Genomic DNA, 24,888 nt, shown 5'->3' with positions numbered 1-24,888 from the left:
TTGGTTCGACAGTTTAGCTATTATGAATTGTGCTGCTATAAACATTGATATGGCTGTGTCCCTGTACTATGCTGTTTTTAAGTCCTTTGGGTATATTCTGAGGAGAGGGATAGCTGGGTCAAATGGTGGTTCCATTCCCAGTTTATCAAGGAATCTCCATACTGCTTTCCATTTTGGCTGCACCAATTTTCAGTCCCACCAGCAGTGTGTGAGTATACCTTTTCCCCCACATCCTGGCCAACACTTATTGTTGTTTGTATGCATAATAGCTGCCATTCTGACTGGAGTGAGATGAAATCTCAGAGTGGTTTTGATTTTAATTTCTCTAATTGCTAGTGATGATGAACATTTTAGAAAAGACAGAATTAACAGAAGTAAAGCTGTGAATAAAGTTTCATAGAACAGAATGCAGCCGAATAGAACCCCAGCAATTCCTACAACAAATATTATGACTGGCATTTTGCCAAGGGGAAATGAAGACTCAACAAAGAGTACACTGTGTAGAATATCCAACTCCTAGTGACGGGGGAATACCCAGGCCCTATCCACCCACTGAGACAGTTTTAACAAAACATGAATACCCATGAGTAAAAAGGTTTAACTCTCATAGGAAGCAGAGCAAATTTTGGTCTCTCTCTTTAGTGGTGCAGGTCTGTGAAAGAGTGGGAGTTTTACACCAGCAATGTAGAAGGATTTAGATGTTGTTTTACAGATTAAATTAGGTCTATATGATTCATGGATTCTTTGGACCTGTCATCTCACTGGATACCTCTGGTTATAGTCACTGTGATTCCTAAGCTAATTATCCATGGTACAGATGACCTCACGTGTCCTGTCTGAAGCCATCATATTATGGAAGGAAAACCAAAGACAGGTGGAGGTGAGTTGGCCCCTGGGGACATGGCTCAGGTCTTACTTTGTTATAAATGTGCTGAACATGGGGGAAGCTACCCCAAGTCTTTGGAGCTTAGTTTTTCAGTAACATTGAATCATTCAACTGAATTATCTCTGAAGTTCCCTCCCAGAGAGAGCAGTCAATAGGTGTAGAAAGACCTCATAGTCACTTTTCTCTGCAGGATAACCCCCTAGGAAGAGGTAAATGTGACACTGGTAAGTGCATTGTGACTTACTCATGATTTATTTCTAGAGCAAATCTAGCTTGGAGACAAGAGATGGGACAAGGGTTTGTAATAAAGATAGTTTGACCCCAGCACATTGATTCAGTGTCTGTAGGAAGCATCTTAGACATAGCACCAGGAACTTAGAAATGTATTGATATGGATTGAGATCCACAGTTCATCAATGCAGCAGGTGCTGAAAAGACAGGACTGCTCTGACGAATGGCTTCCCTTCTACCCCTGTGCCTCTAATCTGTCATTTGGTAGTCCCCAGGGATACCCTTTCCTGTTTTTTTTTTTTTTTCTCAGCATATAGAGTCATTCCCTATTTTCAAATCTTAGGAATATCTTTAGCTGTAATGTCCAATTCTACTGGATGTCCAATTCTGGCTGTCAATTCTACTACTAAGCCTTCATCACCAGAGAGAAACTTAACTCCATAGTCCCTAATATTCCTCAATTGTCCTCCAAAAAATAAGTGGAATAAGCATGCTATCAGTGTTGACACAGTGTCCTCAACAAACACAGCTCAGGACATGTTCCTCGGATGTACTTCTTCCTAGAAGTCTTTATTGCTCAGACATTCTGGGGCATAAAATGAGATTTAGTATGAGTCTACTGTGTTCTTGGTAGTTGCTCTCTCTGGTGCATTGAATAGTTTCAACTGCAGGGTCCGTCCTCAAGTGTAGAGGTTGTGGAGGCAGCTGGCTCCTAGGTCTTGGAGCTCAGAGGTTTGGGTAGTTCAACAGACACTTAAGTTTGTCTGATGTTGAAGGGAGAAAGCCATGGAAAGCAGTAGAGCTTTCTCATCCTGTTGCATCTCCTGGACTCAACGTGAGTATTGGTAACAACTCATATGTGGGCTCCACTCAGACAAGAATTTTGTTTTACTCAGTATTGTGGATTCAGCAGCTAACTAACTGTTAACACATGGTATAAAGCAGGTCACTTTGCACTGGTTACTAACTTTTCTGAGACCAGTGAAACAAAACTGACTCTTATGCAACCTGTTGCATGAAGCAAATTAATTACTCATAGGTAGACAGCAAGGAATAATAGAAGCCTAAGATTTATTATAAGCCAGTCTATGAGGTGCAGGAAGCCACCCACATGGATGTATTCTCAATTGTGCATGTCTTCCTTGAGTGGTAGATGAAGGATGCTCGAAAGTGGCCCATGCTGAGTTTGATATGCTGTGAGATACATGACATTTTGGGCTAACGTTTTGAAGAACATATTGTTGTTCTAGGGCAACTGGAATAGAGTTTGGGTTTTTCTGGCCAGTTCCCTTTTATTTAAGGATGTTTCATCCTAGCCTATTCTTTAGCTTTTTAAGAACTATAATCTATTGTGTGCATGTACAAATATGTGACAACAAATCACACCATTATGTACAACTATTAACATGCCAATAAAAAAATGCGGAAATAAAAGAACTATAATCAAGAAAGCATGAGCAAAAACTAAGTTAGTTTGGGGCCACCTAAAGAAGCATACTGTGCATGGTAGGCACGTAAGCAATGTAGGTTGAGTGACCAATGAGGAAGTCCCATAGTAAGTCACATTGTTAAGAGCACAGACTCACCAGGTGCAGTGGTGCATACCTGTAATCCTAGTGGTTTGGGAGGCTGAGGCAGGAGGATTTCAAACCCAGCCTTAGCAAAAACAGGTCACTAAGCAACTCAGTGAGAGCCTGTTTCTAAATAAAACACAATATAGGGCTGGGGATGTGACTCAGTGGTCAAGTTCCCCTGAGTTCAATCCCCCAGTAACACGCCCCCCACACCCAACAAAGAGAGCATAGACTCTGGAGCTCAACTGCCTTGATCTGAATCCCATCCCCATCATTCACTAGCTGGGAATGTAGAAAAGTGAGCTATCATTTCAGTGCTTCAGATTCTTCATTTATAGTAACTATATATCTCAAGTAGAAGTTATTCAGATTAAGTAATTTAACATTTTATAGTGGTTATAACCAGAGTCTGATGGGCCTAGTAAATGTTTATTAAACAACTAGATTTTTCAGCTGATGAGTCTAATTCCTTTCCCCTCTGTACCAAGGTTGTGTTTTTTAAATCAGATTCACATCACCATGGCAAAGTACTTGACATAATCAACTTAAAGGGAGGAAAGATTTATTTTGGTACACTTTGAGAGGGTTCAGTTCTTGGTTGCTTGACCCTTTGACATTGGGTCTGCTATGAGGCAGAACATCATGGCGGGGAGTATATACTGATAACAAAGCCACTAATCTCATGTCAACCAGGAAGAAAAGATCATGACCCCAGTGACCTCACATCCTCTAAGTAGATCTTACATTCTAAAGTTCACCCCTTCCCAGTAGTGCCATGAGCTAAGGACCAAGCCTTCAATACGTGAGCGTTAGGTGGACATTTAAATGCTGATGTGCTACTTGACTTATTCTTGTAGACTGAGAGGTCCTTCAAACCAAATACCACCCAAGAATGTCTGCTTTAGATGGCTGGAATTGTATGGCTTTACTCAAGGAATAACTGTCTTGCATAATTTATCTTCCTCACTCTGCAGGAGATAATCATAAACTCTTTAACCATCTCTCAGGTTCTTCCTTAGACATGGTCTTTCATCCTCTTATGTACCAGTTCTGGCCACTGCAGCCTCTGTACCCCATAGTCATTTCCATAACAGTCATTGTTTCATCACCTCCTGTCCTCCACCTCCTAGGTAACTGCCTTTTGCTTTCTCCTAATGTCTGTCCTCTCTCCACATGGCATGTAAACTCTACATTTATATTGTAATCTTGCTTTGCCCTTGCTATCATATTAAGTCAGGTCAAATCCTTTTGGTAAACTTTAAAAAATAATTAATTGCAAACAAAACAGTATATATCCCCCCCACAACCTCTTTGTTTCTTTCACCTTCGTGAGTAGCTCAAGCTGCCTCCTTGTTCATTAGAAAGACATTTTCCCCACAGGTTGTAACTTTTTCATCACAGTGTTTTGATTTTGCTGTTACTTTGGTATTTGTTCGAAATTCTGTTGGCCAGAGCTGTGATTGATTGCCACCTTTACCAGATTTGACTCTTACACACATGGAAAGGGCAAGGGCACAGAGTAGAAGGTATGATTTACCACCTGATCCTCTCATGCTAGTTTGCACTTTTGAGGTATTTATAATACGCTCTCCTAGGTGGGAATGACATGGAAAACATTTAGGCATAGTACAAGCCACCCTATAAGATAAAACCTTCTGGACTTAAGCCGTTTACTCACAAACTCAGAATCATCCCAAATATTCTTAGCATGGGAATTATCTTATGCAAAAGTAGTTCATTCTGCATTTGGCTATTCGTTGCTGTGTCATTTTCAAGGGCCCCCACTCTATTATAATGTGCACAAAGATGGGAATGGTATTCTCCTTTATCTGGGCTTTCTCAAGTTATTCAGAATGGGTGTAACATACAGAGGATGCTTGGTGAAAAGAACTGGGACAGATGGTCACTGCATCTTGAAGGGACCAGACTCCTGGACCAGAATGGGTGCAGTTGCACACTAGGAAGAGCTGAGAGATCCTAGTTTTGTCCTTCCCTAGGAAGAGCCCTGCACCTCTAGGCAGCCTTACTAATGAAACTGATTTCCAGTGGCCAGTTCTGCAGTCACACAGCCTGATTTTTCTTCCTATTCTAAGAACCATTTTTCTTCTGTTTCTTCACCAGTTCCACCCCTCCAGGGAGTCACAGCAGTAGATTGGTTATGCTAAACACTCCTCCTCAGGGGTTAGATTTTGATTTTTTTCACAGCAACCCAGTCATTTATATAGTCCAGATAGACTCATCTTGAAACTTCACAAAGCCATTTAATTTTGTTTTAAATCATAACTCTGGATAATTTGTATCTGTGGTATTTCCAGTGCTCTCTTGCATTCCCAGGAAGTATTCTGTAATGCAGGAATCTCAAGTGCTTGCCCTCTGTTACTGTCTTCTTTTCCTTTCTTCGCCCCAAATGCTAATAATGTGTATTGGAGGGTGTTGATATTTAGTTTGTATATACTTTTTATTACCATGGAGCAAATGTGAGCAAAGTAGAAAAAGATACAGGTAAAGAGAGGAGCAATATTGAGGATGTCCAGAATGTGTGACATGGGCCATTATTTTTTTGTCCTTCAGTCTTTAGACCTGTGGAAAATGCATTGTGTTTGGGACCTGCCCCCACGGCCTCTCAGCTCTGCAGTGTTCCTTGCTCTACAGACTGCATAGTATCCTCCTGGTCTGCCTGGGGCCTGTGCCTCCATGAAAACTGCCGTGATCCTCAGGGGAGAAAAGGTGAGTGCTTTGCTTGTGTGTGCTTCATTTACTTCCAGTGTACACACATTTATTCTGCTAGCTAAGTAGCTGATTAAGCCCGCTTAAGACAATATTTGTTTCTAAAATTTAGATAACTAGCTCAAGCCTGACAGCATTCAGGGAGGTAACTGGGGACATTTCTATGAAACATAGAATCTGACCTTGATCAACTTTCTAGTTAGGCTCACAGCTGATGAAGTGACTGCCATTCAATTGGATATAAGTTAAAGTGAATATATATTTCATTCATCTATATATATAGATAGATAGATAGATGAATGAAATGGTTACACTGAGGGAATTAGATGAGATTTCTGTAATCATATCAGAATCCAACTGTTTTGATTAATATTCATTTTTAGACTTCCACATTTAACATTTGATGTTATATTTTAGATGCTTAAAAGAAGCATTATGTATGTTATACACTTTTCAATATTGTCCTAATGCTTAAAATAAAATCTTCAAACCTTTTGTGCCAGCTTGATTTTTTTGGATCTTTGTAGTCTAGTTTTCTTTAGTTTTGATTAAATTGTACATGTCCATCTTCCTTCTCCATTTTCAGAAACATCTTGTCTTTCCTTTCATTGATGTTGTGTTCCCTTAAATTCTGGTGTTAAGACAAAATATGCCCTTTACTCAGAGAAATGTGATACAGGATATTCCAGATGTTAGGCTTGTTTGAAGAACTGTAATACTGAGTATTTTATATGCAAAAAAAAAAAAAAAGGAGCACAGAACTTGGTTCTGCAGTCCTGGTGTTCCCTGATCCCTACACAGCTTTATGCCACATTCATTTGAAACCCCCCATTTCAATCATTTCTGCAGTGATCCCCGACACACACGTGCATTACCAGAGTTTACAGCCTGTTGTGGGGAGACTGCTCAGAAAACACACCAAGTCCAAATTTGAAATAATTTGAAGGACTTTTGTTTCACCAGTTTTGCCAATCATACCTGCCCAGAGGCTGAGTCTATCAGTGTACAAGTGGCTCTCTGAAAGAACAGCAGCCCCACTCTGAGGGAAATTTGCTATTTAAGGAGGAAAACCCCATCCTATGGAATTTTTCAGTTAGCAAGCAAGCAAGTTACAGAAGCTAAAAAGAAAAACTCAATTAACTGCATCTTGGGTTCCAGCAGGTGTTAGAAAACTGTCGAGTGGGTGGTTAGTGGGGTGACAATCTATATCAAAGTTATTGAGTTCACTAAGACCCCCATATCCTGGGTTGAGTAAATCTTGTGGGATACAAAGTACAGAATACTATATATATATATATATATATATATATATATATATATATATATATATATATATATATTAATTTAACAGAAAACAGTTTTCATTTTGTTTTCTCAGAAATGGGTCCTGCAGCTGTCTCGTCACAGGAGCAATAACAGAAAAACTAAGGTGGAGTCTAGAATAGCCACAGTGACTCCATTCTTGTTGCTCCAGCAAGGAGGGAACTGTTCCAAGTGATCAGGTAGTTTTAGTGCAGCAGTTGCTTTACACAACCAGTAGTAGTAACTTATTGATTGTATTGATCAATTCACACCATAACAAGCCCATGTCCCCAGGCTCCTCACTTAATTGTGACACCTTGAAGGCAGAAGAGGAATACAGGTGTTGCATCTTAGGCAAGAAGAAGCTAACTTTTATTCCTTTATCAAAGAATGGAAGTATGAGTCTCAATGGAACCTGGGGAGGGGAAGCTCCTGCTACTTTCTTTGACATGCAACTGGAATGTCCCCCAGGCTACTTTAATTTATGGGCAGATAAGATCACATTGTCATCAATGTCTAGCCCTATGTGGTCTACACATACATAATCAGATCTTTGTGAGTCTTTTGCAGTTGATTGAGACTCCTCAGGGAGACTTTCATGTTCTTAGACTCAGTGCTTCTGTGTCCCACCTGTTCCACACCTCTTCACTATCACCATCTAGAAAACCACGCAAGGCTGGTCTGAGGCTCCACCACTTCAGCTATGGCTGTTGGTGTTTTGCCACATGGAGTCCTACTTCCCTTGTCTTCAAAGCTGTAGAACTTGCACTGGGTCAAGCGGGCTTTATATTACTTAGAGTGCCTTTGGCTATAAAGGATAGACATCCAGTTCACACTGACTTAGGCCAAAATTAGAGGCTTGTTAGCTCATACAGCTAAACATAGAAGGGACAACAGGGCCGCATCCAACAGTGTAAACCAGGTCAGTGGGTCTCAGTCTCTTCCTCTTGTTCTTTCTTTACCTTCATGATTCTCTGCTTCTCCATCTCTTTTCTACTTCTCTCTGTATGGGTTCAGTTTAAGGCAGGCTGTCTTCATAGAGTGAAGGTCAGCATGCTTTTCATCTTAGATAATAAATAACTAGTAAGAAATATCTTCCCAGTAGTTCAGGAAGAATCCTGGAAATGACGGTTTCTGGCTGCTTTGTGGCATGTGCTCATTTCTGAGCTATTAACTGATAGGAGAAAGGACTCCAGTGACCAAGTCCAAGTCTCCACGTTTGGAGAGATACTGCTGCAAGCAGCCTCACAGACTAAAAATGGAGATGGGGAGAGGTGGCTTGCTCAAGGATACTACAAAAAAGTAGAAGCAATTCTGAGGTCCAGACTTAATTATGATGAATATTAAATTATAATGAATATTAAATAGATGTTTATTAAATGTATCATCCCCTTTGTTCTGTTCCATTGTTCCACTACTGAAATTTAGAGAATGTTCATTCTCTCCTTTTCCTAATTTTGTTTTGCATCTTTAGTCACTAAGCCCAAATTTTCACCAAACCTCTGTATAAAACTATTACTTTAAGTTTTCTTTTTCTTTCCAGTTTTTCATTTCCACAAAACTCAAAACTAGTCCCTGCAAATCATCTGGGAAACTCACAACTTTCTGTGCCATCTTCTATCTTACTCCAAGAAGGCTTTACACCAGCTTTTCTCCTCATTGACCCTTATTACCCTGCTGTTTAAGTCAGCTCCTGAAATTGTACTTTTATCCATCTTCATTAGACACCACCTGTTGCAGGTTGAATTGTGTCCCCCAAAGGATATGTTTCCATTCTAATGCCTGTTGTGTGGGCTTATGACAATATTTGGGAATGGGGTCATTGCAGATGTAATCAAGGTAAGATGAGAGCATAGTAGAATAGGGTATATTCCAATGACTGGCATTTTTATGAAAAGAGGGATATTTGATCACAAACATACTGAGAGAGGAGAGTGCTATGTGAGGATACAAAGACACAGAAGATGAAAAGAGAATACCAGATGAAGATGGCACCAGACATTGGGAATGATTCCTTACAAGCCACAGGTTCCCAATTGCTGTCACTCACCAGAAGCTAGGGAAGGGAAATGAACACAGCCCCACTGAAACCTTGATTTCAGATTTCCAGCCTACAGAATTCTGAGATGTACATATCTGCCACTTTATTTTATTTGTGGAGGAGGGTGCTGGGGATTGAATTCAGGGGCACTCAACCACTGAGCCATATCCCCAGCCCAATTTACTTTATTTAGAGACAGGGTCGCACTGAGTTGCTCAGCACCTGGCTTTGCTGAGGCTGGCTTTGAACTTGTGATCTTCCAGTCTCAGCCTACTGAGCTACTGGGATTATTGTTGTGTGCCTATAATAACTGACTTAGGCCAAAATTAGAAGCTTGTTAGCTCATATAGCTAAATATAGAAGGGACAACAGGGCTGCATCCAACAGTGTAAACCAGGTCAGTGGGTCTCAGTCTCTTCTTCTTGTTCTTTCTTGGGCATATCTGCCATTTGAAACTACCCAATCTGCTGTACTTTGATATGGCAATTCTAGGGAACTAATAAACCACCTATCTTGCCATTAACATTTAGGCTACGTGATGATGTGATGCTTCATAAAAATACTGTGGTGATTTAATAATGGCCAAGCCAGCACAGGGACTTGGGTTTCCTTTAATTCAGTCCACACTCTCACCAAATACTAGTCGTGCTTAGTTCATTTCCTCCAAAGAAGTTTGGATTGAAGCACAAGTTTACCTCTGAGAAGAAAAGCCAGCTGCCTTTTGTACCACACTAGTCAAGGTAAACCATTGCCCTTGAGAGCAAATCCTTGAGCTGCTATAGGAGATAAGGAGAACTGGGATGGGTCTGAGAACAGCCATAGTGTAGAAGAAAAGTGACAGGAATCTAGGAGTCTGCAATTGTGGGAGGGAGGGAGGATGCTAGTGACATCTTGAGAGCGTCAGGTAACCAGAGTGGGTATTTTTTTCCCCCAAACTACAGTTGTGTTTTTTGTTTTTTTGTTTTTTTTCCCTCAGAGGCTCAGTCTTTGGAGACCAAGGTAAGGGCTGAAGCAATGGAAGCTCTCACCTAAAGATGGTGGTGGCTCTCAGGATTTGGGAATTGTTAGGAGAATATTGGAATAAATGAGGCTCCATTCCTGTTTCATAGGGCCCAGAGTGGGGAGAAATGATTTTTCTCTCAGCACTAAGTATTCACAGACAGGAGAGAGTATGAGCCTCGACGATTGCTATTCAAGTCTAAGAGTTAGCTATTTTAAAATGCTTCCCTTAAAGCAGAGAGAATGTTGGTTTTTAAAGTCTTTCTAAAACCTGGCAGGACCACCTGCCTGTAATCCCTCTTGGAAAAAATAAAGAATGGAGTTTTCCCTCCAGGGAAATGATTTTGTGCCTACAAGGTGTCCAAGCATGTTACAATGGCAGCAAGTGATCTTCTTGTTATTTCTACTGACTTGTCAGTGTGAGCTGGAGATCGCCTCATTCTCCCTTTCTATCCTGTGATCCTGCTTGAGTTCCTTCAGAATTACTGAGGGGCAAAAACTAAATGTAGTTTTGAATTCTACAGAGTCTGGGGTGCACAGGCTCATGCATTAGACATTGCAAAACTCTGGAATGTCAACAGTCTCCAACTTCATATTTTAATCCCTCCTCTAAAGAAACGCTGAGTCCACTGACAGAAATTTAAGACATTCATCATTTCTTATTTTTATACACTTTTAAAGTGCACATATATGCATATATGTTTATATTTACATGCATTTTTAACATATATGTATATATATTCTATTATGTTTATACTTATATTTACAAAGAAATGTGGAGGATATGAGTGGGGAGGGGGGAGAAAAATACCAACAAGAAAATAAATGGAGAAAGATGGAGATCCTTGAAATCATTCCATTTTTTCCTAGTCATCACGTTGTTCTTTTGGTATGTTCTTTTTGTTCATGGTTAAAAAAAAAATAGTAGAAAGGAATGGGAAAGTAGGAAATGTTTTATTACCTAAGAGATTAGTTATTATAACAATTATCTATGTGTGACTGTCAGACACCCTTCAATCAGGCATCATCTGAGGTTCGTGGCTGTCAGCTATTTGGAAGTCGCTAGAAAATCAGCCCATGGTCACTGGCTTCCTGGTCTTTCATCAAGTCAGTGACAGGCAGACATAAGGAGCAGTCCTCGGCAGGTCAGCGCTTGTTGAATGATGCCAGGACAACTTTCAGAGGAATTAAAATTGGATCAGATTTTGTTTTTATTACTTCATCTTTGAGGCAGTCCTAGAATGTTATAATTAGAGAAATCTGAAAGAGGATTAGCTTAAAAATGCTGATGGGTAAACTGCACTTGGATGTGATGCATTTGTAGATGCATACTTGATACCCAACACCCTTACCACTCTCAAATTCTATAAAGAGAAACTTCTAAAAAGGAATTTGAGAGCTGAAGGTGTAGTTCAGTGGTAGGATGCTTGTCTAGCATGTAGAAGACCCTAGGTTTTATCCCCAGGACTGTGAAAGACAGAGAAAGAGAAAGAGCCAGAGAGAAGTTAGGGAGAGAAGTTAGGGAGAGAGAGAGAGGGAGGGAGGGAGGGAGGAAGGAAGGAAGGAAGGAAGGAAAGAAGGAAGGAAGGAAGGAGAGAAGAGAGGAAATTTGGTAGAGGTTTCTCTATGTAACATCACAATAGATACATGCTTGTGTGGTAGGGCTTGAGGGATTTCTTTCTCCTCTAATACAGTATCCTCCTTAATCATAGCACCTAAGAACCTAAAAATTCCATAGGAGAAGGCATTTTGAAACAAAGAAGTGATGACTATTGTTGAAGTCTTATTGTCTCAAACAAATTAATTTAGGTAATGCACTAAAATGCATACCATGACATGTCCTAGATCATATATAATAATAAAGGGGAAAATCTCCATTTTCCATCCTTACTGGTAGATAGGCTCTACCTTTAATGAGAGGCATATAAAATCATTTTGCTTTATCACAAATAATATGCATGCCAAGTTACAGTTTTTTCATTGTCTTCTGCATCTGTGTGCTGGGACTGGCTGCAGGCTGTGCACTCTTATTCTAAGCATTGAGAATTCTCATACGGACTTCACCCTATCATTGCTGCTGCTGCTGCTTTTCTGTGTTCACCACAGACTGGAAACCAATAATGACACTATAACATGCCATGCCTGCATAAATGGTGGTTGATATCTAAAGATTTGGAATCCAAGATTCAACCGGCTTAGAATCTTTGGCTCAGTTGTTTTCCTTGTCCGGAGCCACAAGAGACAAAGAGCAAATGGAATGTTTTAAGATGGAATAAGCTTCTGTCATCTGTTTAATCTGCCGGATATTTCTTCAAGCCTGTCCCACTGGAGTCAGTGCAGAGACACAGTGTTGCCCACAGACAGCTCTGTGGAAGCTTACCAGGACACTTCTGGACTAAAAACAAAGCAGAAATATAGTCCTCAGACCTGGATGCCCCCTCTCGAGCTTTCTCTCATTGTTCCAAGGCTCCAATTAAAAAACATTGACCCCTCTTCTGCCATCTGTTCTTCTTCCCTTTTCTCTTCCCAGCCTATTATTCACTCTGCAAATTATCTCCAGTAGAATGATACACGTTTACCCCAAGTCTTGGGGCCATAGAAAAATAGAAAATTCCACCAACAATAGTTTTGCCAGAGGTGAGCTGAATTTCTGGTTAGGGAGTGATTATTTTAACACTCTCTGCTCAGCGTCTCAAATTCCACTATTCATTCTCTTTAGCTTTAGGTTAACAAAGTAATCCCTGGTACCATTTGGGTTCACTCTGTGGAGAGGAGCTAAAGCACAACATATACAGCAGCCAATTTTAATCCTTTTTTTTAATGACAGGAAAGACCTCTACTGTGTTTCATACCCATCCATATAATCAGTTAGGTACCTTTGGGGAAACAATGCAGTCTAGCCTTGGTTTTCCCATATATAAAATGGGAATAGTAACTTAAAAATAGTTTTGAGGATTTATTAAGTTAGGGTACTATAAGAACAGTGTCTATCCCAGTTTTGATAGAAGCTATTCCCTTTTTCCTAGAGTATGTGCTCTGTGAAGATTAGATGTGCTTTCTGTTCTTCCTGATCTGCACATGATAGTTAACATTTATTGAACCATACTACCTGATTAAAATGAAATTCAGTAAATGAAGCGAGTGCTTGGCTGGCCCAGCCTCTGTGGACTTAGTTGTTGTATATCTTTCAGAACAAAACACCTGGGGGATGTCTGATGTCTATTGCAAGCATGAATGCCAACGCATGATTAAAGTTAAGTACTAAAAAGAGATTCCAAGGTTTTGTTTTATGCTGAGCTTGTGCTATGATTTGATCCTAGTTAGAGTCAGGACAAGGGCAACACAAATGAAAGACTAAAAAAATTTATTGACTGAGGAGATGTAATCTATAGATTTATGGCAAGATGGATGCAATGTGATTTATAGAGGAAATCTGCACATGGCCCTCAATGGCATTAAGTTCCAGGAATAGGACACCCAGAATCCCTCAGTAGTGACAACTAAGTTTCTGTGCTCAACTCTGAGCTGGTTGTCAAACAGTATAAATCATGAGGACCATACCATGACTTTTTCAAAGATAAAAACCAAACAAGCACAAACGTATGATGATAAATAAGCATCAGATAGTTTTACCTGTGATAATACAGACGGTTCAGATTGTATGACAACAGAAGCTTGGAGGTCACTGAAATTTCATGTTTACCAAATATAGTTTACATCCCTCTATGTCCCTTACTTCTCTTCTTGAGATGGCCTAATAAGGCAGCTGAACCCTTTAGTTTTACTTTGTGTAGTTAATGATGTAGACTCAGAGACATGAAGGAGGGCAATTGCGATTTTTTTTTTCCAATTGTCCCTGATCTTGATATTTTCAATGTCAGAAGAATATGGTCACTGATTGACTCAAAGATGCCTTCATATTCCTAGATGGTCCTTAAAGTGAGAGTCTAAGAGTCTCTTTCAAAGCGAGGCTATGGGTTACCCCAGATCAGGAGAACTCAATAAAACACTTACAACTGTTTATCTCCCAGCCCTGTACTATTCTAAGCAAGCTCATCTTCCTCGTCCTGAAGCCACATCCATTATATAATAGTCTGTGTTGTATAAGTCTTTCTCTGACTATACTTCAGTTTTGTAACCTTCCGATCTCATTTCTCATGGTGGCAAAACGGTGAGGCAGCGTGCCTGGCTTTGTTACTTCTCATGGCCCCTAAGTTGTCCTCCTTTGCCTTGTGGGAAGGATGGTAGAGCACCTGTCATTTTGGGAATTCTATGTTCTCTTCTTATCAAAACTCTCTTATTTTCTTTACTTACTCCAGGGTATATGAATGATAATCTCATAAAATATTATTTATGCAACAGATTAGATTTGTGAAACAAAAACAAAGGAAATTAAAGGAATTCAACTGGTTGGTTGAATTTGGAGTACAAATAATGGAAGATGATGTATGAGCTCTCCAGGACGTAGAAGTAGGTTTTAAAAGTGACGTCTCATGGCCGGCCATGGTGGCACATGCCTGTAATCCTAGCAGCTAGGGAGGCTGAGGTTGGAGAATTGTGAGTTCAAAGCCAACTTCAGCAACTTAGTGAGGCCCTAGGCCACTTAGTGAGACCTTGTCTGAAAATAAAACATAAAAATAGGCCAGGGATATGGCACTGTAATTAAGCACCCCTGGGTTCAATCCCTGGTAATAAGTAGATAGATAAAAGTGACAAATTTTGAGGGCCAGAGATTAAAAGCCTAGACTAGAGGATTTTATCTGATTCTTTAGTCATTCTTTTTTTGTTTTTTTTAAATGTAAATTTATTTCCATTATTAAAAAAACAAATATTTTATATAAAAACAAAGCATAACTGATAGCTATAGTTTCTTACACAAAATTGAAAGGCCTATTAACTGAGAGTCTGTGTATTCTTGGGCTATTCTCAATGGAAGCTGGATAATAGCATTTTAGAACAAACTCTAGACTTTGTCACTGTCTTCGATTTTTAGAGGGTTCCTTACCCTCAGCATGTTCCTGCTTAACTGCTATTGATGTTAAGTTTGTGACTGAAGGTCCTTAAGGATTTAAATGTAAGGTCCACTTATGTCCTCATTATGGTCTTTGGCTGGTGGATTTGAGGACCTAGACTTAGAGTATATATTTTCTAAAACTGAATAATAATCGAGAGACTCATGTTTAGTCAGGATGGAGAAGGAGGTCCAAAGAGATGCTGTCTTTATGGGCAAGACTGATGCGGAAATCTCAGTGAAGTCATACATGGATGTCTCAAAGTAAGAAGCCCTGGCACCAGAGATAGGCCAAAGTGTAGATGATTTTTCAGCTTACCGCAGACTATCAAGAGTATCAAAAACAACAGCAAAAACAAAATGTGGATTAATCTGTGATAAGGTCATTTTTATGAGTCTCCATTTGTTTTGCTGGTTTATGAAAACCTGTGGATATACCCTATTTATTATTTCACTTGATGTTTGTGGCCTCTCCAATTTCCAGGTTGTAAACTCTTGAAAGACATATTTCTGCTCTAAATCGTTTTCATTTTCTTTTTCTCCTTTCAACTTCTTATTCCTCCGCATCCCATAAAAATTAAAACACATCAAGATAACATATGCTTTAGAGCTCTAAGTATTTATATAAAAGTCTCATCTCTCACATAGCAGCTGCTTCTTTCCATTGTGGGCTAAGAGCGGATTCCTGTGAAATTTGTTTCCTTTTTCCTTTTAGGATTTAGAACGAGGCAGCGCCATGTCCTCATGGAATCCACAGGGCCTGCAGGACATTGCCCTCATTTGGTGGAATCTGTTCCTTGTGAAGATCCAGTGTGTTATCAATGGGTGGCATTAGAAGGGATCTGTATCCCTGATCATGGAAAATGTGGCTTGGGACATCGCATCCTGAAGGCCGTCTGTCAGGATGACCGAGGTATGATCCAGTGATGCACTAGAGGTGTTGTGACATCAGTCAGAGGACACATTGCCACTCTCCAAAAGTTATTTGCTGGAGGAAGAGAAGCACAGATTTTTCTTTGCTTGAATATTCGTGGTTCAATCAAGGGGCACATTATTGACAAAGGAGATGGCAGTCACTTCCTATGTGACCATGTGCTTCAGAACATAAGAGTACCATTTGACTATGCCTAAATGCAATACAGTGGGCTCTAAACTGAGTGGACTCTAATGAGCTCCTCTCTAAGAGTTGTCTGGGGTTTTTAGTTTCCCAAAACAGATACAAAACAGGAAACTCTTAGGTTGTCTTCAACTTAGTAATACAAAACAAGTTTTATTTTCTTGTTTTTAGGTCCATATATATTATGTCCTTATATTATTGACAAGTGCTTCCTTATAAAGATTCCATGTTAAAAAGAAAAAAAAAATAGTAAGTGGAATCTTTCCATTTTCATAGCATTAGAGCAGAATCAGTTCTAGACATAGTACTAACATTTCTAAAGAACCATTTTTAAATATAAGTTGTCAAGACTTAGAAATCTATTAATAATGATGTCTTTCTGTGATCAGCAAGCTTCGGAAGGTAGAATCCTTGTTAGGAGTTAAGGGGGATTTTAAAATATGTGAGTCACATGGCAGTGAGAAAAGTGACATTTAAAATCTTTATCCTAGAGATTAAAAAATATTCAGTCTCTTCACAAGGAACTAGGATATTGAGTATGTATGTCTACTAATCAGCTCTGCCATGAGAAGCCCCCTTTGTAAAGTTCTTGGTGTGCAGGATGAAGTGTTTTGATTTATAGAGTGAAATAATCCATAGAAGAGAAGGAAATTGCATAGTGGATTCCAACTGTGTATTAGCATCCACACGGGGTCGACTTATAGTGCAGTATTTTCTTTTGTCTTTCTCTCTCTTTTCCTCTTTCCCCTTTCTTTTGTCCACTGTTTCTTTCTTTCTTCTTTCTTTTAAATCACAAGCATAATTAGGCAAATATACATTTTTTATCAAATGTTTTAATTGGTTACCTCCAGATTCCAGATGGTGTTTTAATTAAATAGAAGGTGACAACAGATTGTAATAGCTACAGTAAATAGTAAAAAACTAATAGTGTCTGCTTCTAATATTATCAAATAATGTTTTAATTGTGGTAACATATGTGCAGCTCAATAACCTAGGCAAATGAGATCACCTTTGTGTTGTTTTCTTTGTATTATACTGTGATTTGTAATAAGAAATACATATTTTGGTCTTTATTCCTGGTTCCTGGCACAATGATTCTAAATCTTTGCTATTTCTTGAGCAATAGGGATGCATGTTTTAATATTTGATCTTTGATCCTGGTTTCCTTGGGATTTCCCTAGGTGATGAGAGTGTCTTTTATCCTAATGAGATGGTTCTTGGTTGACTCTTGGGGGAATGGTCATCTGAAAGACCAAGCCTTGACTTGGAACTTTCAGCTCTACCCTGTGTCCTCTAGGAAAAGGAGAGGGGCTAGAGATTGAGCTTCCATAGGTAATGAAGTCTCCATAAAAATCTCTCAACTATGGGGCTCAGAGATTTTTCCAGATTTCCAAACATGAGGTATAGGAAGGGCGATGTACCCAGACCAGGCTAAGAAGCTCCATATTCTTTCCCCAGTACCTTGCCCTTTATATCTCTTTTGGCTGTTCATCTGCATCCTTTGTAATGTTCTCTGTAGTAAACCTGCAATGTAAGTAAGGTACTTCTGTGAGTTTTGTCACCAATCTGGGCAAATTATGGGGTCCAACAAAAGGGCTGTAGGAATCCTGATTTATAACTCATCTGTCAAAAGCATAGGTGACTGCCTAGGGCTTTTGATTGCCATCTAAATCTGTGGTAGTCTTGAGGGAAGGAGCTCATTACTTGTTGGCTTTGGTGCTGTCTCCAAGTAGACAATGTGAAAATCAAAGTGAATTGTCAGACACACTTGCTATGGCAAAGTTGCTTGGAGGGGGGAAAACCCCACACATCTGCTCACAGACATGTTGTGTGTTGAGTGTGGTGTCAGATGTGAAGTGTTAGAGGTTTCAAATTTGGCTCCAGAGTCACACAGGTTGGAATTTTACCTCTGCTACTCACCTGCTGGATGGTCTCAGGGAAATTATTCAATTTGCGGCAGCATCCTTCCCTTCAGTTGTCAAGAGGAGATGATAAAAACTACCTCTTATTGTCAAGATGGTGAGAGTTAAATTCATTACACAAAAGTGATTAGTAAATTACCTGGCACAAAAGCATTGAAAATCAGCTCATAATGCATGTTTATTATTACATTTTGTTCTGTGGAAATTGTTCAAAGAACATTCTTTTCTAAAATGAAAATAATACTGAAAATTTGAATAACCACTTTTTTCTCCCAGTCTCTAGCTGAGAAAATAAAAGATCCTGAGTTTGGTTGGGACCCAGTGCCCGAAATGATGCTGTGTTGTGTAAAAGCAGGTGTGGAGAGTGGTCATGTATCTTATGTTCATAGGTAGGGCTTTCTTTTGCAGTATGTGCTGCACCCTCTTCAGTAGTTTTAGAGATATCAACTTTACCATGTTACTGCAGTTTAAGAGCTTTTTTTCTTATTGTGAAATGATTAATTTTTGGTGTTTACATATGCTCTCCCCTTCTGGGGAGAAGTAGGAATTAATGCTGGTTCATATCAGCTCTATGACGTTTCATAGTTTTAAATACCTGATGACTCCTTCGTTGTTTGGGATACTGGGCACCTGATAGCTGAAGCCAACTTGTATCCAGGGAGAAATAAAATGAGCTCTGTTTGTACCTTTTTTGAATCAGCTTCTGTGTGACTCTGAATGATTGATGATGGAGGTTTGTAGAGAAGGAGTGGGATAGCTGGGTCAAATGGTGGTTCCATTCCAAGTTTACTGAGGAATCTCTGTACTGCTTTCCAGAAAGGTTGCACCAGTTTGCATTTCCGCCAACAACCTCGCCAACGTTTATTGTTGCTTGTGTTCTTGATATATCATTTCCATTCTGACTGGAGTGAAGTGAAATCTCAGTGTGGTTTTAATTTGCATTTCTCTACCTGCCTGAAATGGTGAACATTTTTTCATACATTTGTTGACCATTTGTATTTCTTCTTCTCTGAAGTGCCTGTTCAGTTCCTTTGCCTATTGATTGATTGGGTTATTTTATTTTTTGGTATTAAGTTTTTTAGGTCTTTGTATATCCTTGAGATTAATTATCTGAGGTGCAGGTGGCAAAGATTTTCTCCTCTTCTGTTGGCTCTCTCTTCACAGTCTTGATTGTCTCCTTTATTGTGAAGAAATTTTTAGTTTTATTCCATATCATTTATTGATTCTTGAGTTTACTCCTTGCACTTTAGGAGTCTGGTTGAGGAATTTGGTTCCTAAGCTGACATAATGAAGAGTTGGGCTTACTTGTTCCTCTAGTAGGCACAGAGTCTCTGGTTTAATGCCTAGGTCCTTGATCCACTTGAGTTGAGTTTTGTGCAAAGTGAGGATTGGTGTTGGTTATTCTTTGAAGTTCTGGTAGAACTTGGCTGAGAATCCATCTGGTCCTTGGGTTTTCTTTGTTGGTAGGATTTTGATGGCATCTTCAATTTTGTTGCTTGAAATTGATCTGTTTAAATTTTTATGTTCTTCTGATTCAATTTGGACTAAATTTAATGTTTCTAGATGTTTGTCAATGTCTTCAACATTTTCTATTTCATTAGAGTATAAATTTTCAAAGTAGTTTCTGATTATCATCTATATTTCAGTAGTGTCCATGGTGATATTTCCTTTTTAATCACAAATTTTAGTAATTTGAGTTTTTTCCCCCTCTTCATTAGCTTAGCTATGGGTTTATCAATTTTATTTATTTTTTAAGGAAACAACTTTTTGTTTCATTGATTCTTAATTTTTTTGTGTGTTTCAATTTCATTGATTTTAGCTCTAATTTTAATTATTACCTCTCTTCAACTGCCTTTGGTTTGATTTGCTCTTTTTTCTACAGCCTTGAGATGTAATGTTAGGTTATTTATTTTTTGTCTCTCTATTCTTTTGAGGAATGTGCTCAATGCAATGAACTATCCTTTTAGCACTGCCTTCACAGTGTCCCAGAGATTTTGATATATTATATTGCTATTCTTATTTACCTCTAAATAGCTTTTTATTTCATCTGTGATTTATTCTCCTATCCATTTGTCATTAAATAGCATACTATTTCATCCTCAGGTGTTATAGTACCTTCTATTTTTATTTTAATGTTGATTTATACTTTCATTTTATTATGATCTGATAGGATGCAATGTATTGTATTTTTTGTATTTGCTAAGAATTTCTTTGTGGCTCAAGATGTGGTCTATTTCAGAGAATGATCCATGCAGGCTGAGAAGAAAAGTGTACTCAGACATTGATGGATGAAATAGTCTATATATGTCTGTTAAGTCTAAATCATTAATTGTATTTTTTAGTTCTTTAGCTTTTTTATATAGTTTTTGTTTGAAGCGTCTATCCAGTGGTGAGAAAGGTGTGTTTAAGTCTCCCAGTATTGTGGAGTTTCTGTTTGCATTTTGAAATTGAGAAGGGTTTCTTTGATATACGTAGATGTTCTCTTAAGTAGTATGAAATTTCCTTCTTTGCCCCTTCTGATTAACTTTGGCTTAAAGTTCGCTTTGTTACGAGCATAGTAATCCCTATTTTTTTCAAAATCCATGTGAATGGTATGTATTTTTCCCATCCTTTTACCTTCAGTCTGTGGGTGTGTTTGCCTATGAGGTATCTCTTCGAGACAGCTTATTGTTGGGTATTGTTTTTTAATCCAATCTGCCAGTCTATAGTTTTTGATTGATGGATTTATATTCAGTGTTATTATTGAGATATGATTTTTATTTCCTGTCAGTTTGATTTATTTCTGGTTTTAATTTGACTTAGTATCTCTATTGATTCATTGTTGTTTTTAATTTTTTATGTAAATTTTTTATTTATACGTGACAGTGGAATGCATTACAATTCTTATTACATATATAGAGAAAAATTTTTCATATCTCTGGTTGTGTACATAGTATATTCATACCAAGTTGTGTCTTCATACATGTACTTTGGATAGTAATGATCATCACATTCTACCATCATTAATTACCCCATTTTCCCTCCCTTCCCTTCCAACCCCTTTGCCCTATCTATAGTTCATCTATTCCTCCCATGTTCTGCTCCCTATTCCACTATGAATCAGCCTCCTTATATCAAAGAAAACATTCAGCATTTGTTTTTTTAGGATTGACAAACTTCACTTAGCATTATCTTCTCTAACTCTATCCATTTACCTGCAAATGCCATGATTTTATTGCTGAGTAGTATTCCATTATGTATATATGCCACAATTTTTTATCCATTCATCTATTTAAGGGAATCTAGTTTGGTTCCACAGTTTAGCTATTGTGAATTGTGCTGCTATAAACCTTGATGTGGCTGTGTCCCTGTAAAATGCTGTTTTTAAGTCCTTTGAGTATAGACCGAGGAGAGGGACAGCTGGGTCAAATGCTGGTTCCTTTTCCAGTTTTCCAAGAAATCTCCATACTGCTTTCCATATTGGCTGCAGATTTATTGTTCTTTTAGTGTAGTCCCTCTCTTTTATGGTTTTCACTTTTCTTCCTTTCTTTATTAAAAATCTTGAGTGTTTCTACTTGTGAATTCTTTTAATTTTTGTTTATCATGAAAGGTTTTTTATTTCATCATCAATTCTAAAACTTAATTTTGCTGGGTATTCTTAGCTGGCATCCATTTTCTTTCAGAGCTTGACATATATTATTCCAAGACCTACTAGCTTTGAGGGTCTGGATTGAAAGATCAGCTGAGACCTAGATTGGTTTCCTACTAAATGTTACCTGTTGTTTTTTTATGGCAGCCTTTAAAATTCTATCCTTATTCTGTATGTTAGGCATTTTTGTACTAATGTGCCTTGGTGTGAGTCTATTGTAATTTTGTATATTTGGGGTCCTGCAAGCTTCCTGTATTGGATTTTCCATTTCATTCTATAGGTCTGGGAAATTTTCTGATATCATTTCATTAAAAAGATTCTGTATTCCTTTGGTTTGTGTCTCTGAGTCTTCATATATTCCAGTAAATCTTTAAGTTTGGTCTTTTCAGGTTATCTCGTATTTCTTAGAAGTTCTGTTCATGGTCTCTTAACATCTTTTCTCTACACTGAACTTTGTTTTCAAGGTTATATATTTTGTCTTCATTGCCTGAAACTGTCTTCCAATTGATCTAGTTGGTTGGTGATGCTTTCAATTGAATTGTTAATTTGATTCCCTCCTTTTGAGGACTTGTGCTTGGGGTTTTTTTTTTTTTCTTTTTCTTTCCAGAATCTCTTTTTATTTGGGTGATCTTTCACTTCCTGTATTTTCTGCCTGATTTCACTCCTTATACTGTCCTTTACTTCACAGGTCAGTGTAACTAGTGTGTTCTAGACTCCTTCTTTAACATTTCTTCCACTGTGGTGTCAATGGGTTCTGTTATTGGAGTACCTTGGTTTGTGTTTGGTACTTTGTTCACTTGATTTTTCATGTTGTTTGTGTGCCTACCTATCCAACAGTATGGTTCTGAGGCTGTGGAGTTTCTACCCTAGAGACTTATAGTGTCTCTGACAGTATCCCATACCTCACTTGCTGAGAAGCTGCCTGTGTGCCTTCTTAGTTTTATGCGATGGAGCAACAAGGAAAGCAACCTCCTCCATTATGCCATTTTGAAAATCTCTAGCAATTCTTGAAATGCTTAAACCTGTGGATTTATTTAAGAATGTGATCTACCTTAGATCATCTACACTCCAAGTTGTCATCTATGAATTTCTACGGCTATGGAATACAATATTTATGTCTTCAATTGGTAGGACAGCTTTGTTTTCTTTCCTCTGTACAACATCTCAGTGTCTACTGTGGGTCTACAGAAATTTACTGAGTGTAGACTATACATAGGTTATTCTTATTTCGTTGATAACTACATTTCCTGATTTTAAATGAGACATTTTAAATGTAATGGCGTGTGATAAAAAAAAAATCTGAGCCCAGCATATTTCTCTCCTAGATTAGATTATTAAGTTTATTCACTGTGTCTTGTTTTGACCTGAGTTTGTTTTATTTTTATTACAAGTTTTTAAATGTGTATATTAACTATATAGAACAGTGAATTTCATTTGTGGCATATTTATATACACATATAACATTATTCACAATATTTTGAACTTTGACTCTCAAACATAACTGGCTCATTATTGCCAGGGTTTACTGGCAATTGACTAAAGTTTCCCGTAACATCTTTGTTGAACAGGTTGAGAAAAACTCTGTAATGTGAGAGAACTAGACAGTGTTCTTAATGACTAGCAAGTGATTACTGTCTGTCATTGTTTGTGTATCTAATATGAAAGATGAGCAGGGTCATTGGATAAACATGGATCTGTCTGATTGGCTCATCAGATCCTGAGCAATCACCTCAACTTTGTACCATAATTTGCCAAATAAGATTCCTGGAAAAAAATTATATGTATTTTAGCAAACATTTAATCCAAGATAATGATATATTCCCTTTTAGATATCAGGGTTTTATTTCCACCTTTACACTGGGCTTTTTTAGAGCAAATATTTTCCCTCAGGTTCGTCTGTATTTGCACACATGAAGAATAGTTTCCCATTATTAAGGGATTCTGTTTTTCATCCCAAGGCCATTTTACTAGGACTCCTTGTTTTTCAAAATTAACCTTGAAGAATCCAGGAAGGTGATCTTTGATTTTGTCTAAAGTGGCAAGTCCTTATAAGTTCTAATGCCATAAGTACTTTTTAAAGGATGACTGATTGGTGGAAAACATGTCATAATCATAATTGATCTGAATTGGATGAGCTGTTTTTATTGTTTTTAAATCTGACCAGAAAGGAAGTTTTATTTTGTATATATTATTTTTAGATCTCAAGAAATGTTCTTTGGCTTACCTTTGTGGATAATGTCAAACTCCATTCAGATAAAAGATTTTTTTCTGACTCACTAGAATTCTAAATAAAACCCCTTTTGTATTTCCAAGTCTGTATTTTCTAAACCCTTTGATTAGGCTGTATCTCATTTTTTGTCAAGTGCTGTTTTTCTCCTCCTCCCTATATTTTTTATATCTCTTACAAGAATTTCTAAATTCTGTTTTACCACAATATTTATTTTCTTGTATTTTAGGAATAAAAAGAAATAGGTTTTTTATCAAGTATTTTTTTGTCACATAAGTGGATGTCCTGCAGTGAATCAGCCTATTAAAGATACACTACAAATTTAGAACCATTACTGAGAACATAGAGGCTCCAAAACAAATTTCAATTATGAGGTTTTGAGCAATGGCACCTTGGTTGAAATAGATCTGCACTTTATTAAGATATGAATTTTGGAATATAAATAATTGCAATTTTTAAAAAGTATTATTTTTCTTATATTATCAGGTTTTTTAAAATTTATTTTTATTTTGATATGAAAAAATTTACTTTGCATGAGAATGGAAAGCTTACCTATATTTCCAGCTGTAAAAGGTATCAAGAAGGGTTTCAATAAACATAGACATGTATTTTATTTAAGCAATGCAAATTCAGAGAAATGCACTTTCATAATAGACAGATTTAGTGAACTGTAGCACTTAATGTAGTTTTCTGCCCACATCTTGTGGACCACTTAACATTTCTGTGCATGCTCCCTGAAATTCCAACTGAAGCTTGCTGTACCTCTTTACCTGAAGAATTTCAATGGCCACTGTAGTCTTTCCAGGGACTTAAGGATCCCAGGAAGGAGCCTTTAGCCAGTGACTGAAAATTGGTATGAAATAATCTGAGGTATATTCCATATTGTTTCCTTCCCAGTAAGATGAAGCTCTTGCTCTCCTGGTGACTTATTTAATTAAACACCCTTTATTATCTATTATTTTATCACTTCCTACTTTTTTGCTGGTTGCCCAAGAGTCTTTGCCACAGTGTTTTTATATAGTACAAATGTAAACAAGTATGCTTGGAGAGGTATTTAGGAGATCCAGTCCTGCAGGAGATATGTGATCCAAATTAATCAAACCATATTGATGATGATTTTTAAAGAATCACTTTTCAGATAAAAATATGAAAGCCTATGAGAGACCTTTGAATATTTTGAAACACACCCACATTTTATTAATTATTTGATAATAAATAGCTTC

At 37.9% G+C, this 24,888-nt stretch overlaps 1 protein-coding gene across 1 annotated transcript in view; it reads left to right on the top strand.

Annotated features, from left to right (window-relative positions):
- The window catches only part of Thsd7b (thrombospondin type 1 domain containing 7B), a 697,342-nt gene that overhangs the window by 242,994 nt on the left and 429,460 nt on the right, over nucleotides 1-24,888 (top strand). Inside the window, exons 5-6 of the mRNA XM_076866252.2 lie at nucleotides 5,263-5,418; nucleotides 15,487-15,684. Coding sequence (XP_076722367.2) covers nucleotides 5,263-5,418; nucleotides 15,487-15,684 — 354 coding nt within the window. The remainder of the gene's footprint in view (nucleotides 1-5,262; nucleotides 5,419-15,486; nucleotides 15,685-24,888) is intronic.

Source organism: Callospermophilus lateralis, chromosome 9, assembly GCF_048772815.1.
Source record: "Callospermophilus lateralis isolate mCalLat2 chromosome 9, mCalLat2.hap1, whole genome shotgun sequence".
Classification (NCBI taxonomy): Eukaryota; Metazoa; Chordata; class Mammalia; order Rodentia; family Sciuridae; genus Callospermophilus; species Callospermophilus lateralis.
The sequence above is the reverse complement of the archived record's forward strand: the minus strand, read 5'-3'. Positions and strand labels throughout refer to the sequence as shown.